This window comes from Boleophthalmus pectinirostris, unplaced genomic scaffold (genome assembly GCF_026225935.1).
Source record: "Boleophthalmus pectinirostris isolate CB_2022bp ecotype Guang Dong unplaced genomic scaffold, ASM2622593v1 HiC_scaffold_8, whole genome shotgun sequence".
In the NCBI taxonomy this organism is placed as follows: domain Eukaryota; kingdom Metazoa; phylum Chordata; class Actinopteri; order Gobiiformes; family Gobiidae; genus Boleophthalmus; species Boleophthalmus pectinirostris.
Window position 1 is genome coordinate 6,992,686 of NW_026571515.1, and position 16,938 is coordinate 7,009,623.

Here is a 16,938-nt window from a genome sequence, read left to right on the forward strand (position 1 = left end):
CTCATTTAACGTCATCATACACAAATGAAAAGTCCTCACTCCTAATTTGTACTGGTAATCTGTAGGGATGTAACAATATCCAAATGTCTCTGTACGATATTATCACGATATGCATCTCACATTACTATATTTATTGCAATATTTTGGAGAGGCTAATATAATTGTAGATAGGATACTTTTTTTTATTTTTTGAAATACCTTGACGAGATTTTGGTGCGAATTATTATTATTATTATTATTTTTATATTTTTTTTTTAATTGTTAGTCATAATCCCAAGAATTTAAATAAAACAAACAAACAAACAAACAAACACAACAACAACAACAAAAAAACCAACATATTTCTTCACGTTGTCTTTACTGAAATGAATCATGGGATATGTAGTTCCCTGTGTTTATTAGCCGTTGCTACTATAAAACCATGCATTTAAGGAAAGAAACTTGGAAGTCAGTATTTTGTCAGCCCACGATATTATTGTGAGACTTTTGACGATACGATATCACGATAATTCGGTTATTGTTACAACCGTAGTAATCTTTAAGACTTTTTTTTCTATTCAGAGTAGTGTTGTAGTTCCTTAAATCCTACACAAGATGGCGCCGTCAGAAGTAAATAAACGGTGCAGCGCGGTTTCAACTCCGCGGAAACGCTCCCCTCTGTCCGATGGTTCCGGGTGGGTGTCTCGCTGAAACGCTGCAGAGTGAAGCTCCCAATATCGGCCATCGATTTGTGATTGACCGCGGTCTGGACACGGATCTGCGGGTCACTAGCGAGACCCGGGACCTAATTACCGCACTTCAACCCAAAAAGCCGTACACAGCGTGATGAGAAGTGCGTGTATTTTGCTTTTTAGCGTTTGACAGCTCACTCGTGTTGTTGTGGTGGTGGTGGTGATGGAGGTGGAGGCTGCTTCGTGCCCGCTGCGGATCTCCGCCACTGTCCGGGCTTTGGGCGCTGCATTGCGGGGAAATCAGGAGCATGGACCGGGCAAGGGCCGAGCGAACGACGGGGAGAGGCTGTTTCCCGACCCGGAGAAGCTGTGGTTCAAGGAGAGCAGCGCGAAAAACCTCCGCAACCGGGACTTTCTGTCACCCAGCACCATGCTCAACACGCTGTTCGTGGAAGGACAGGTCAGGTTTATTAATTTTTTTTATTTATTATATTTTTATTGTATAGGAGCTTATCAAAACATGTCTATTTTTCTTATTTTTCTTCTTCTTGTTATTATTATTATTATTATTATTATTTTACTTTTTCTGTATGGTTAAGGTTCAGTTTTTTATTTTTCCAAGATTATATTTTGGTTTGAGGATGCCAACAACAAGTTAAAGATGCACTATGTAACATTTCTGCTGGATGGCGCACCCACTCCTTGTCTCCATGGGGATTGCATTGAAGGTTCCACTGTATGACATTACACAGCATTACACAGCGAGCATTTACGGGTTAAAACACTTGTTACTGAATAAACGCTGCATATAAGTTTAATGCAAAACTGTAAAACATCACAGGGAAAGCTTTAAATGTCTCTATGGAAACAAGCAACCTTTATTTTATGTCCAATAAAGTAATTATCTTCTCAGTTTGCCAAAGAATTGTGCTTATCTTATTGGTAAAAACCTTTAAGTCTCAACATCGTGCTGTGTAAACACTATTTTATAAGCCTTGATCACAATTGTACATATAAGTCTGTTATTTCCAGTTCTGATCTGTGGTGGTTTAGGTCCATGAATCGACAAACGTTTCCCCCTGAAGGTCCAATTATTACCCCATGAGTGAAGCTTTATGTGGGTCAGGCTTAAACGTGTGTCTGCCTCCACTACAGCAATAACACAATGGAGTTACATCAATTATTTAAGCGGTTAATTAATATAGATACGTACTCCTGACTCATTTTGCAACTTTTCTGGTTCAGCGTTCACCACCTTGTCTCCATGAATGTTCCTCAGTGTGGCATTTAACGTGTCTTTCTTTTTGTTGCCAAGACCATGTAAAACATACATTCTTGTGAGCAGCTGGGGTCGCCTCTTGACAGATCTGACCCACATCTCCATGGAGACAAGCAGGTGGCAGACCCTTCCCCAGAAATGTTACAAAGTGCACCTTTGAGGTCTGGGTGCGGTAGTGCAGTCACCGTCCCTCATGACAAGTTTTTCCAAATCAATCAATCAGTCAAACTTTATTTCTATAGCACTTTCCAACAGCCAAAGCCGACCAAAGTGCTGTACAACATTAAAACTAAATAAAAACAATAAACATCATACAAATAAAGTGTCACAGGGCCACTAAGTGTTAAAAGCCATTCTAAATAAGTAGGTTTTAAGTTTGGCTTTGAACAAAGGCAGGTCAGGGATGGACCTTAACTCAATGGGCAAAGAGTTCCAGAGTTTTGGACCGGCCACTGCAAAAGAACGATCAGCCCACTGTTTGCACCGGGACCGGGGGAACCTCCAGCAGATGTGGCCCAGCAGATCGTAGAGCTCTGCTGGGTCGGTGAGGGGTCAAACTCTCACACAAATAGGAAGGTGCAAGACTGCATTAAAAACAAACATCAAAATTTTAAAATGAGTTCTGAACTGGACGGAGCCAGTGCAAGGAGTACAGGACAGGGGTGATGTGGTCATGTTTCTGACTGTTAGTAAGGAGGCGAGCTGCAGCATTTTGCACTAACAAACTAACAAAGGCATAGACAGCTTTCTCCAGGTCACCATGGCTCAAGAAGGGTTTAACTTTTGGCAGGAGGCGGAGCTGAAAGAAGCTTGCTCTGACCACAGAATCTATTTATCTGTGTTTATCAACTTTTAGATTGCTATCCAATTTCACCCCCAAATTGTTGACAATGTGGTTAAAGTGGGGGGCCCAAAGCAACAAGACCAGGAGTTGAGATACTGGGCAGGTTGGATGTTCCAAACATAATGCATTCTGTTTTGTCCTCATTCAAACAGAGAAAATTCTGGGACAGCCACAGTTTAATATCATCTAAACGTCAAATGACACTGAAGACTGGATCAGATGTATCAGGTTCAGGTTGTTTTGACTTGTTTATCTGTATTATTTAATTAAAATTTCTAACATTATGTAACTTGTTCAAAGACATTAGAGACTGGTTTTACATAGTTTATGAAATATTCAAACATGTCACTGTTTTCTAACATATTAAAGGGGTTTTGCCAGTTTGTTTTCCTCATGTAATAGAGTAAAAGTTGCAGCTCTAAGGGACAGATTGATCAGATATTGTCAGCGAACCAGGAAGTAACACTGCTGCACCATTAGCATGATAGTTGTTTGTTAGCAGGCTCTGACCTCTGAAATTTGTGAAAAGTGCTCATGAACTCATCACTGTGAATAATTAGGATGCTGGAAAAGTGTTAGGACAGTGGGGAAAAAATTTTGACTACCGTATTTTTTGGACTGTAAGGCGCTACGGAGTATAAATCGCACCAGCCAAAAAATGCATAATGAAGAAGAAAAAACATATATAAGTCGCACTTTTTGGGGGAAACTTATTTTTTTTTACAAAATCAGAGACCAGGAACCGACATTTCATCTTGAAAGGCAAGTTATAGTAACAACAACAGAACAGAAAACAACAGACTGTTAACGTCACATATGAACAGTTCTTCAGATAAACTATAGTATAAACAACAGAACAGACCATGTTTAACAAACTCTCCATCTCACTCCAAATCACTAAATCCATTCAATTCTTCATCCTCTGTGTCACTTCTCAGCAACTCCGTAAACAGTAAACGGTAAACAGAGCGCCGCTTCCTCTTCTGTGTAGTTGTCGTCAGACTCAGCATCAGTTCCAGTTAGAATTATTCCGACCTTTCTGAAGCTCGGCAGAATGGTTTCAGTGTCACTGAAGTCTAGGCTTTGTCGATCCATCCAGTGACTTTCAGGAAAGTCGCATGGCGCACCTTTCCGGTATCTCAAGTTTCTCGCTCACTCCAAACTTTCTTTCTGCTGCTCGATTACAGTTTTCGGCTGCAGATTTTTCTGCTTGCATCTTGTAACCTGCAAATATGTTTTTCTTTTTGGAGCCTTTGTGTTCAGTCTTCTCAGTCATCTTTATAAAGTTGTTTAAATTTGAATTTTTCAGTGGTGCAGAAGTGATGGTGCGATCGACTGACATGATACAGACAGGACAGAGGCTCTTTCTGCAGGAGACATGCGCAGCAGAGTGAAGTGACAGTGGTACAGGAGTAATAGGAGCAGCAGATACTCACACACAAGACTAGAGCCTCTCGCGACTGTCAGTGTGAAAATTTTTATATTTAAGTTGTAGGACCACCCAATCTATGAAAAAAAATTTGCAATTTACTGTACAGTCTGAAAAATACAGTATTTAAAATGAAATAATTCTGTAAACATCAAAATCAACCATCTATGTTTACTTTAAGACACTATTATTTTGATCTCTTTCCTCTCCTGTAGGTCCCACAGAGCGTCCTGTCTCGTGTGCTGTCCCTCCACGGCTCGGGGGTGCTCCCGGTCTCTGAGGGGGGGCGTGGTGGGGGAGGGGCTGAGGGTCAGGGTGGACCGGCCGGCTGCGTTCAGGTCCGTTCTGGGGCAACACGGGGGCCTGGAGGGGTATCTCAAAGCGTCCACCCAAAGAGAAGCCAGCGTGGTGATCAACTGCCCCGCCCTGCACACCAAAACAAACGCGCCCACCGCCCAGTCGCTCACTCTGGGACAGCTGCGCACCGTCCTGCTCGCCGACCACATGGGGGCGCTGCTCAGAAGACAAGGGTGAGTTTGTGTTTTTGTGTGTGGAGTCAGTCCCTCACAAATAATGATGAGGCTCTGCATTTGTGGATCATAAATTTGGATATGTGGGGTGTGATGTTAACTGTAGGCACTGCTCTGTCTGAAACTCAGTTACCGTATTTTCCGGGTTATTAGACGCGCTCTTAAGCCTCTAACCACATCAAAAAACGACTGCGCGCCACAATCCAGAGCGCCCCATACACGAATCCACTCGGGTGTCCCAGCACGACTTTAGTAAACTACAAACCCGCACCACTCGCAGCGCACGCAAACACACACGGAGCAGACAGCGACCGCACAGCGAAACACACCCGCAGACACACTCATCACTCCACGCCGACGAGGAACGGAAACGAAACCGAAAAAAGCGAGCGCGATGTGCCACTTCTAGACACAACTGAACAACTGAGTCACTGCGAACACGCCGACAATCCGTTGGTCCCAGACAGCACCTCCCTACACGCCACAACTGAACAAAGCCCAGAGTCACTCGTGAACGCCACAAACAAACAAAACCACTCACCCATCACACTGTTGTGTTTCGTTTAAAGTCCAGTGCGGTTTATTTGTGAAAAAAGGTCGAAAATAGACCATTTAATGACAGTGTGTTTTATAATCCAGAGCGCCTAATAGCCCGAAAAATACGGTACTCCAATTAGACTTTAATCTGATCTTTTATTTGAACACAATCTGACCATTAAGAGCTGATTTAGATGGAAATACAAGATGATGATTTGTGGTGTTAAACAAGTCCCACTCACATTACATTACACAGCTATTCTTAGCCAACAGTTTTTGTCACTTTTCACCTTTTTGTTGAAAATCAAACATCTAAACAGAACCATGGACACACATAAAAAAAAAGATTGTTGTTAAAATTAGGGCTGCTCGATTATGGAAAAAATCATTATCACGATTATTTTGGTCAATATTGAAATCACGATTATTCAAACAATTATTTTTTAGTTACACGATGCAGCGTTTCTCTCTCTCAAAAAAAAAACTTTGTTATTGATAATTTAGGCAAAACTTTCAAAATGAAAATAAATATAGGCTACAAATATGAACCTTAGAGCAGTTTTGCGATGTATAAAACATAAAATGAATAAAATATACTTTGAACATGAAATAACGCGTAGAAAAACATAAATGTGTCCAAAATAAACCATATATCCAGCTGTTTTACAATCTCTATATGTAAAAACTAAAATAAATATACATATTTATCTAAAAAATATCCCAAAATAAACTTTGTTAAGCTTTAAATAGTTTCAACTCGATTATGTGAGTTTGGAGATCGTTTGACACACAAATCGGAATCGCGATCAAAATTCAATTAATTGCGCAGCCTTAGTTAAAATCCATTTTGAGTCTGAAAACTTTAATTGTGTCATCATGGAAACTGCTGAACATTCTGCCATAAACAAACCAGAAGAACACCCCCAGCTTGATATCACTGCAAAGTAGCAAAAAACCCCTGTCCTCCGTCTAAAACTACGTCATCAGCAAATTCTAAAACGGGAACATAAACTATTGGTAGTTCGATGTACTAATTAAGTCCTAACTTACGATCCGGTTTGTTGTTTTTCAGTTTTTCAGTTTCGTTTTGCCCCAAACTTGCCAAAGACAGTGACTTCATCTGCTTCCTGGAAACGCTGGGAGTCGACTGGCCGACGGTCCCTGCGAGCTGGACTAATGAAAACGGAGAGCAGAGAATGAGAGAGGAGCTGGAGAAGTGTCCGTATCGAGAAGACGAATCCGAGAAAGGCAGAAGAGCGAGCGGGGGGAGGAGAGCGAGTGACGAGGGCGATGGGGCAATCAGGGTAAACCTCACCAGGGTGGTCCAGGAGCAAGGCCTGATGGGATACGACCCCAGCATAGGCACGTGTACAGGTAAAGATGGATTCTATCTCTTCGTTATTCTTTATTACACCAGAGATTAAGATGGCCTTTGTCCCTTGTTACTCACAGTTCATTTAATTTTACATCTATATCAGTAATTCAACTAAACAGCTAAATATCACTATCCCGGGTTTGTTTTATTTAGTCTTTGTTTAGTTAAGTTAATCAGTTCACACCAATTACTTTAAATGCATTTTATTTGGTTATATCTATTTATTTAGTTATACAGACAACTTACCACCTTACCTGTTACTCCACATGGTCTGGGGGATTTAGGCCCTCATAAGAGAATATATTGCACACCTAGAAACAGGGAAAGTTGATGGACAAACTAACCTGTGTGTGTTGGTGCTAGGGATGGGCATGATTAGTCGATTAATCGATAATTGATCATTAAGAATTTCATCGATTACGTTGATTTTAATCGACAAACCGAATGTAGGTTGCTGTGCGTAGCGTGACCAAACAGTCTGTACATGTGTCTCTCTGCATCAGAAGGAGCGAGACACAAACAGTGGGTCAGTCTGTAACGAACCGAAGCACAAATGTGTATTTAACGATGATTTGTACAAGAAATTCCACGCTTTCCGTTGCGTTCGGGACAAGTGTGAGTCCATGTGCACAGTGTACAAAGCAGCACATATGTTTCCGTGTCCAGTGGGAAAAAGTTTTACCAGGTGAGAGTCGCTCAATGTGGATGACGAGTCCCCACCTCCCTCCCCCCGTACGGTGTCCTGGTTTTGACAAACACAAATCTGGTCACACTAACCTGTATTCCACTGAGTCGTGTCTTTTAATCCTGACAGAAATTGAACCACATCAGCGACACAAGAGCTGTAGTTTTATCTTCGCTTAGTTTATGCAAATTAATCGATGCGGTTTTAAGTTTTCAGTTTCTGTGAGAGTTGCGCAAAACTGAATTAAACACATTATAATGTCAAACGGGCTGATGTGGCTCTAGAGTCGTTACGGTTTATATGTCGTAAAGTTGAATTTATTTATGCAGATTAGTAGTGCAGATAGTAATAATAATGGTGATTATTTTAATATAAAAACGTTAATGATTAATCAGTAATCGATCGTTAATTCTTCCGACGATCGATTAAGAAAATTTCATCGAATGCCCATCCCGAGTTGGTGCTAACCCAAGGGGAGAGACTTCTGTGCAGGTTGTTTGGTTACTTATTTTCTGTTTATTTGCACTTTTGTTGGTGTAACTCCAGAAGTGTGTTTCAAAATAAATCTTGTCTGAGTTAAGGACACTTTTTTTTTGGTTGCATCTTCCTCCTACTTTGACCACTTTGGCCAGCTTCCCCACAATTTTACAACTAGTACTGACACATACAGGTTTTTTTCATTCTCAGTGTGTATGGACAGGCCTCTTGTGAAAACTCAGAACCTCCAGAAATCACTCACTGAGCTGCAGAGGCTGCACTAGCACTGGTTCATGATTGGCTGCAGGTGCTGGGGTTTAGGTAATGACCATTCAGATCAGAGAGAAACATTTTGCCTTTATCCTCACTGATTTTGTAGTTAAGAATAAATCAACATTACTCTTGTTATCAGTCCAAGCTGTATTTGAATTGAATATGTGTCGAACTGTATCTGGGAACGCAGACGAACCTTGTTAATGACTTTTAAAATCAAAATCTTGCCAACACGACCTATTAATAAAAAAAAAAAGCTGATATTTGTTTTTGTTTTTCAGTTCAACAGGAGAATGTTGCCCATCTGACTCAGCTGGAACTGGCTGCATCTGACTGCACTGTAAGCACTCACTCAGTGTTTCCATTAGCGCCTCACAAAGGGCTGGGTTCAGACACATTCTAAGGTGCTAAGATGGAGGAAAAGGCTTGACTCCATGGTGGAATCTTTGGCATTTTGCATTAGACTTATCTACCGTATTTTCCGGGCTATTAGTCGCTCTGGATTATAAGGCGCATAGAATGGTCTGTGTTCGAACTTTTCTTACAAATAAACCTCACCGGACTTTAAATGAAACACAACATTTGAATGGGTCAGTTGGACTTTGTTTGTGGTGTTCACGGTGACTCTGGGCTTTGTTCAGTTGTGGCGTGTAGGGAGGGTGCTGTCTGGGACCAACGGATTGTCGGCGTGTTCGCAGTGACTCAGTTGTTCAGTTGTGTCTAGAAGTGACACATTGCACTCGCTTTTTCGGTTCATTCCTCTGTTCCGTTCCTCGTCGGCGTGGAGTGATGAGTGCATCTGTGGGTGTGTTTCGCCGTGCGGTCGCTGTCTGCTCCGTGTGTGTTTGCGTGCGCTGCATGTGGTGCGGCTTTGTAGTTTACTGAAGTCGTGCTGGGACACCCGAGTGGATTCGTGTATGGGGCGCTCTGGATTGTGGGGCGTGCGGTCATTTTTTGATAGGGTTAGAGGCTTAAGAGCGCGACTAATAGCCTGGAAAATACGGTACATTGAACAAAATCTGCCACAGAGTTGAATATCTTCTATGTCAGTGACTATATACTTGAACTGAAAGTTGAAATTATAGCTCTCATGGTCCGTTGGTGACTGTAAACAACTTACTTCAAAGCAAACCTGTTCTGCAAATGCATCCAAAGTTGTATCTGGAATGATTTGAGCATGTTTGAGCAATCTTTAATTGTTTATTTTCAAGACACCATTTTGCAGAACAATGACTGTTTTTACCACCACCGGCACACGCCCGCTGCTCTGTGCTTACTTCCTTTTCCAATTTTATTTTTAAAATCAATGATACACGTAGAATTCAGCAGCATTGTGTAGTCATTTCAGTACGAATGAAAAAAAAAATCACAGTTCACTAGCCTCATGTGCAGCTATCCATCGGAGGGGCCAACATCTGCACGGCTCTTTGTTGTGATGACGTTTACGGCAATTTCAGCTCCCATTGGTCACCGCAGTTTTCTAACTCGGAAGCCAGTAGACTTTTTTTTTTTTTTTTTTATTGACATAATGATCTACTTGTGTCACAGATTATAACTCTACAGCAGGCAAAAGCACAATATGTCTTCTTAAAACCTTATGGACACAAAAACAACAACAATTTTACATTTACATTCTTCCTCTATACATTTATACAGATCCTCCTCTCTGCGATACTAAAGCCCAGACAAACCGCTGCTCACTTTTCCCTCTCGTCCCATCTTCAGGTTTCCCCGACGACGGTGATCCACGTCACTTCCTGTCAGGACGAGTTCAGGCAGCAGCAGGTCGCTATGTTGTGGAGGGCGAGCGGAGCAGCACACACGCAGGTCTCTGCAAGTCCAGCACTCGCTCACTTTGACAATGTGGAACGATTATAAATGAGAAATGGACATCTTGGCTTGATAAATGTCAAATAATAAAAAAACAATTAATAAAAGTACTAATAAATGTATTGCTAATGTAGTGTAAATGTGTTATCTGGTCTTTGCAGAGATTCCTGGTGTGTGGCCCAGTGAAGACTCCAGGATCTCAGCTCACAGCCGCTCAATATTTACAGTAAGAAATACACTACTTTATGTGAGCAATTATTAAAGAAGACATACTATGCTTTTTTCATACTGTATATAGTTACAATGACCCACAGACATTATTATTTAGACATTTTGTTCATTTTAAAAAACAATATTGAGTCTCACCTGTTGATAGCTGCATTATACAATAGTGAGCAGTGAACTCTACATGTATAACGGTCATATTGGGTGAATAAACATTCAGGGCTGAGCTGTTCAAAGTTCACATTTTAAATACGTGTGAACTGACAAAAAGAAATGTGAACTGAAAACTCTCGCAAGAATCACATTTCAGAACATGTTTGAACAGACCTGAACTGCAGCATTAAAACAAACATGAAACAGGATATTTTGTTGTTTGTGGAGGAGATTATGGTACTTAAAACTTGCAGCCTGTGCGATTTTTTTCCCCATTAAATTACAATTTAGTTTCAATTGTGATTAATCTTGGAGCCCTATAAACATCTTGCATATCCCCCCACCATCTTCAAGCAAAAGTTACTCTGGCAAGTTTGAGTTTCACCAAGTTTTGTGCAAGAACTTGACTTTGTGGTTGCTATTTCATCTCTGTTCTTTGCCAATACAAGCAATACGAATCACTGAGTTTCTCTTTGAATCATAGTGGGGAATATTTTACAACAAATGTGGCTTCTTTTTTACATATTGGCAACATTTTTTATTGTTCTTGTTGCATCAGATTAAGAAGAGACCAGATGAAGGAGGCGTCAGAGATGAAGTATGGAGACCAAGTAGAAGGTCAGTGAGACTGTAACATCACTACACTTTTAAAATCCACACAGCAGACACCGCTCTTGGCTTTGGACTAAACAGAGATTGCGTTTTTTTGGGGGGGTTTTTTCAGGTCAAAGTTGGGATGATATCATCAGGGTCATGACCTCTGCCACAGTCCGCTTCGAGCTTCTGTCGACAGTCCACACCAGCCCAGTGAGTCTCGCCCGTTTTATTTATAATGTATTGCACTTATTGCTTAGTTTGCCATTGAATTTTGATATGAAGGAACTCACTAATAGCAATTTGTGCACTACGCTCATTCTTAAAATTCATTCCGACAATAATAAACTTTGTAAAGAACTGGAAAATGTTTGTACTTGCTACTGATATGGATTCTAAAGAGCTTAAATATTACGAAGTGAATAATCTACAGCAGGGGTGCGCAATACGTCGATCACCAAGGTCGTGTGGGTAGATCGCCGTGTCTCGTCTCGGACTCGATCGTGTTTGGACTCGGTCTTGTCTCTCACTCGAGGTCTGACACTCAACAAGTGTGATCATATTTCATTACGGCCGCTGCTGTTGGTAATAAACTTGTAGCGGGTGCAGGAGCGTGTGGGGCGTCTCAGTGCAGCCTGTGCGCTCATTTGAAACCCGCGGAGACTCTACGGCGCATCACAAACACACACGCTCCCTATGCACGGCTCGTCTGCGACAGCGTGTGCCCTCGTGTACCAGCGTGCATCACAGGGCAGGTTCAACTTCCTAAACATCCTACCTGTCCATCTGCCTCACGTCAGCACGCCGCCCCTCGCCTTTTCACGCTCTCGCTCCTTCCTGCGTACAGCGAACACAAGCCCCTCCCACAGTGCGGCTGATTAGAAGAGCAAGACCAAACGTGAAGCAAAAACCAGTCTAAATTTGTGTTCCAGTGTTGGCACAAAGCAGGTCTACAGCATAGAGCGGATCTACAGAACAGACCTACTGCCACATTTGGCTGAAGTTTGTCTAACAAAAGTGCACAAATGCATCTGTGTTTGTCACGATGTGTGCGTTTGGTTTGGTAAAACGTGCAGAGGCTGGATAAATATCACTGCAAAACCAGAAAAGAATGAAACTCCTGTTTGGAACTTTAAAAAACAGGTTTAAAAATCTTCCTTCACTTTTTTCACAGTTTTGTGTAAAGTGCCAGAGGAAGTTCTCTTAAAGAAGAGGTTCTCAAACTGTGGGCGAGGGTCCAAAAAAGGGGCACAGAGTGTTTCAGTGCAGTTTGCTTGGCTTTGTATTAAGTAGATCATTTTGACTTGGTCATTTTGTCAGTAGCTCGCATGGTGAAAAAGTGTGAACACCCCTGATCTACAGTTAAATAGATATTATTTTCTTACTGCTAGATGTACAGAATTACCAGCATTATATTTTCAAACATGGTAAAATAATAATTGCTCCAGTTGTTTTGTCTCGGCTTTGGTCTGTGAGGCGTTCAGGTACTTGTCCATGTTGTGTAATCCTTGTGCCCGTGGTGCGTTCAGGTGACTCTGGACGTTCACAGAGAGGGCTCCGTCTCCACCAAAGGCCCCAGAGGAGGAGTGTTCGTCATGTACAACTGTGCCAGGCTCCACACTCTCTTCGACAGCTACGAGAGAGGAGTCGAGAAAGGTACGCAGAACTTTTCTTAACCAAACAATTAAACTTGGGTTGTTACGTGTTTAGTCGATTTTCTTACCAACCAAAAAAAGCGTATTTAAAGGTGCACTGTGTAACTTATCTGAGCCTGTGTCTGAAGATGGTATTGTATATAGCTTTTGCTGTTTGTTTTTTTAGGTTTAGGGTTTATACTGCTCAAAAATACCTTGAAAAACATGCATATGTACTGTGCTTGGGCGTACCTTTCCAAAGATCTGACTTGTAACTTATCCTGGGTGTAGCATCCTCTCAACCAGTTTGCTTAAATTGAATATACTGTGGAATATTTTTGTCACGATCAAAGTAATGCTATCTCCACTTACCCTCCAGCACAAACGTTACACAGTGCACCTTTGAGAAGTTGTCGCAATATAAATATTTTACTTTCAGTTTTTAAAAATCACATTTGTTTGTAGGTTTGTATCCAGAAATCCCAGAAGGCTCGCAGCTGGACTTCTCCGCTCTGAAAGAAGAGGTATGTAGAGATATGTTTGATGAAGACTAAGAGGATGTGAGTGTTTAAGCACAGAGCCACGCAAAACTAAAGACAGATAGTTCTAAATTCCACACACCTTCACTGGATTCTCATCATATTAGTGTCCTATTGCTAATAGTTGTAAAGTCAATTAGCCCCTCACTCCTCACTTTTGGTTATAGACGGTAGGGTCTGGTCACAGATCAAAATTTTGATACCGTGTAAACGCTTTAGTCCGGATTTTTTTATTTTTTGTATTACCAAAATGTTTTAGTTAAAGCATAAAAATGCTGCCACCGCTATAAGTTTATGCGTATGACCTGCAGATTTATAACCTCTGAAAAGTTTCACATGAACCATCTCCAGCGCGATACACACACAGAACAGACTCACCGTCAGCCGCACATCCTCTAGCAGAAAGAATACTCACCACTCTGAAAATTTCCCAAGACGTACTTTTTACATGTCCTATCCATGTGTGAAGAATCACATTCATTTGTGCTGAGCAAACAAATTTAGGTATCAGTAAATTATAATAATATTAGGTTCTTATGCAGCTGAACAGAGAGCATGAACTGAAGACCATTGCTAGCTTTTTGATAGAGCGGATACCGTAATACTGTATTCAACCAACTAACTAAGAGACAACAGTCGACCAAACTGAAAATTTCCCATGTCCTCGCCATGTCCTATCCATCCATTTTCTTCCGCTTTATCCTGGGTCGGGTGATGGAGGCAGCAGTCTAAGCAGGGACTCCCAGACTTCCCTTTCCACGCACACATCCTCCAGCTCCTCCGGGGAGATCCCAAGGCGTTCCCAGGCCAGCCGAGAGAGACATAGTCCCCCAGTGTGTCCGATTTTCCCCGGGGGCCTCCTCCCGGTGAGACATGGAGGAGAGCGGTCTGAGTTCCTCTCATGTGACCGAGCTCCTCACCCTATCACTAAGGGAGCGCCCAGCCACCCTGCAGAGGAATCTCATTTCAGCCGTTTGTATCCGCGATTTTGTCCTTTCGGTCATTACCCAGAGCTCATGACCATAGGTGAGGGCAAGAATGTAGATTGAGCGGTAAATCGAGAGCTTTGCCTTTCTTTCGCTCAGCTTCGCCGACGCTGCACCGATCCACCTGTCAATCTCACGCTCCATTCTCCCCACACTCTACACGTCCTATATTATATAAAATTAACTTTTGTGCGCTTTAAGTGTTGTTGGAATGTTGTTACCTCTTTAATATTGATGTAATTTATCTCATAACCCAATGTTATTTTCTGTGTCTCTACCTCAGGGCGAGTGGCTGCTCCTGTTCAATTACCTCATTCCCTTCTCTGAGCTGCTCGACCAATCGGGACAGGCGGTGGACTGCGAAGGGGGCGGGGCCAGGCTCAACATCAAAACAGAACAGGTCAGAAAGAGAATACAATGTTTTTTCATATCAAATCAAAAGTATAATTACATGACAGTGATGTATATTTCAACACTTTGTTTCAGATGTGTAAATTCCTCGTTTCTCTGAGTAAAGATTTCAGCTCTTACTACAACAGAGTTCATGTACTTGGGGTGAGTATTTCACGGTCAACATCCTGTATTCATACTAACAAGCCAATACATCATTTTGTACTGGATAGCAGCAAATATCATGGAAATATCTTCTTCTAAATACATTTCAGTACTATTTCTAAATTGGGACTGTTACCTCAAAATGTTGCGTATGACAGGAATCTGAAGCCATGAATACTACTAAAAATAAATTCCATGATATTGTACTACCTGTTAAGACCAGCTCGTTGGGGTCAGGGAAGTAACAAAAAAACAAAACAAACCTATTTCGAGAATGGAAAAAATTAAGTAATGTTTAATTTACCGGAATGTAAAAGGGTAACTTAACAAATCAAGCTAATATATGTGCAGAAAATAACCTAAACTAAAAATAAATAAAATAACAGGATTAACATATAACGAGTTTTGTGCCAAAAAACGCGCCCGCTGACGCCTGATCGCGCCTTGCAGACATCCTGTTCCACCAGCTCGGGGTTCTCTCAGGGGAGGTCCTAGATTCCAGGTTCTAGTCCAAGATTAGTCCTGGTGTGCTCCTGGTTTAATCCTGGTTTAGATCTTGTTTAGTCCTTGTTTAGACGTGGTTTAGACCTGGGTCAGTTCTGGTTTAGTCCTGGTTTAGTCCTGGTTTAGTCCTGGTTCAGTTCTGGTTTAGTCCTGGTTTAGTCCTGGTGTATTCCTGGTTTAGTCCTGGTTCAGTTCTGGTTCAGTCCTGGTTCAGTTCTGGTTTAGTCCTGGTTTCAGTTGTCCTGGTTTAGTCCTGGTTTAGTCCTAGTTTAGTCCTGGTTTAGTTCCTGGTTTAGTCCTGGTTCAGTTCCTGGTTTAGTCCTGGTTTAGTTCCTGGTTTCCTGGTTCAGTCCTGGTTTAGTCCTGGTTTAGTCCTGGTTCAGTCCTGGTCCAATCCGGGTTCAGCTCTGGTTCAGTTTTGGTTCAGTCCATATACGCCGCAAAAGTTCAGCATCTTCACAGTTATTTTGGTGAGAGAAACTTAAAAGTGCTGCAACAGTCGTGTAATATTTTACATTTTAAACACAGTAATATTGTAATGTAACAAACGACTTTGAAATGACAGTAACGAGTCATAAATAAATAACACATTACAGTTTTAAAGTCACTTGTCCAACAGTGACTAACACAACGCACCATCCACCCACAGAATAACAAACTCCCATCTTTTAAAACATATCTTCATAATAATATTTTCTGTTTTTTCTTGCTGTTTTTGTTCCCAGGAGCCCTTGCCTCACCTGTTTAACCAAATGTTCTGCCGTCTGTATTTATTGAGCGCTTTGAGAGAGCTGTACCACACTGCTTTGGAGACACTGAACCTGCCTCCGGTCAGACAGCTATAGCATCCAAACCACAATAAGAAGGACATTAGACACAAGGGAGAAGGCTTTAACACCACGAGAACAAATAATACTACACTTAAAGGTACACTATGTAACTTTTCTGGTGGAGAGTCTGCCACCTGCTTGTCTCCATGGAGTTATTTTCTGATCTACAGTGTGTTGTAATAATGTTGTTTCCTCACAAACAGACCTGGAGTTGTGTTTTGTTTCATTCACACATATTTAACAAACAAACCCTGCATTTTTAGGGCGAGTTCTTCTCTCAAGACTGAAAACACTCTGTTCCACCTTGTGATGTCATGTGATAATACAGGAAGTGCTCCGTTGTGTTCTTAAACTTGATACACCTTCATTAGAATCTAGTGTCGTAGGACTCGAGACTGATCTTGGTCTTGAGACTGGCTCAAGGTCATTTTTGCGGCCTTGGTCTCATCTCGGTCTGACCGCATTTGGACTCGGTCTTGTCTCGGTCTTGAAGGTGTTTGGACTCACTCTTGTCTCGATCTTGAAGGTGTTTGGACTCGGTCTTGTCTCGATCTTGAAGGTGTTTGGACTCGGTCTTGTCTCGATCTTGAAAGTGTTTGGACTCGGTCTTGTCTCGATCTTGAAAGTGTTTGGACTCAGTCTTGTCTCGATCTTGAAGGTGTTTGGACTCGGTCTTGTCTCGATCTTGAAGGTGTTTGGACTCGGTCTTGTCTCGATCTTGAAGGTGTTTGGACTCGGTCTTGTCTCGATCTTGAAGTGTTTGGACTCAGTCTTGTCTCGATCTTGAAGGTGTTTGGACTCGGTCTTGTCTCGATCTTGAAGGTGTTTGGACTCGGTCTTGTCTCGATCTTGAAGGTGTTTGGACTCGGTCTTGTCTCGATCTTGAAGGTGTTTGGACTCGGTCTTGTCTCAGTCTTGAAGGTGTTTGGACTCAGTCTTGTCTCAGTCTTGAAGGTGTTTGGACTCGGTCTTGTCTCGGTCTTGAAGG

At 41.9% G+C, this 16,938-nt stretch overlaps 1 protein-coding gene across 1 annotated transcript; it reads left to right on the plus strand.

Annotated features, from left to right (window-relative positions):
• The first annotated feature begins 678 nt into the window (after window positions 1-678).
• On the plus strand, window positions 679-16,868 carry dalrd3 (DALR anticodon binding domain containing 3). The gene is given in 14 exon segments (XM_020920218.2): window positions 679-1,131; window positions 4,439-4,504; window positions 4,506-4,753; window positions 6,363-6,664; window positions 8,382-8,440; window positions 9,826-9,927; window positions 10,092-10,156; window positions 10,868-10,926; window positions 11,033-11,115; window positions 12,432-12,558; window positions 13,002-13,060; window positions 14,345-14,461; window positions 14,548-14,616; window positions 15,846-16,868. Coding segments are annotated over 14 exon segments (1,713 nt in total). The 5' UTR covers window positions 679-894; the 3' UTR covers window positions 15,966-16,868.
• Window positions 16,869-16,938: the final 70 nt, after the last annotated feature.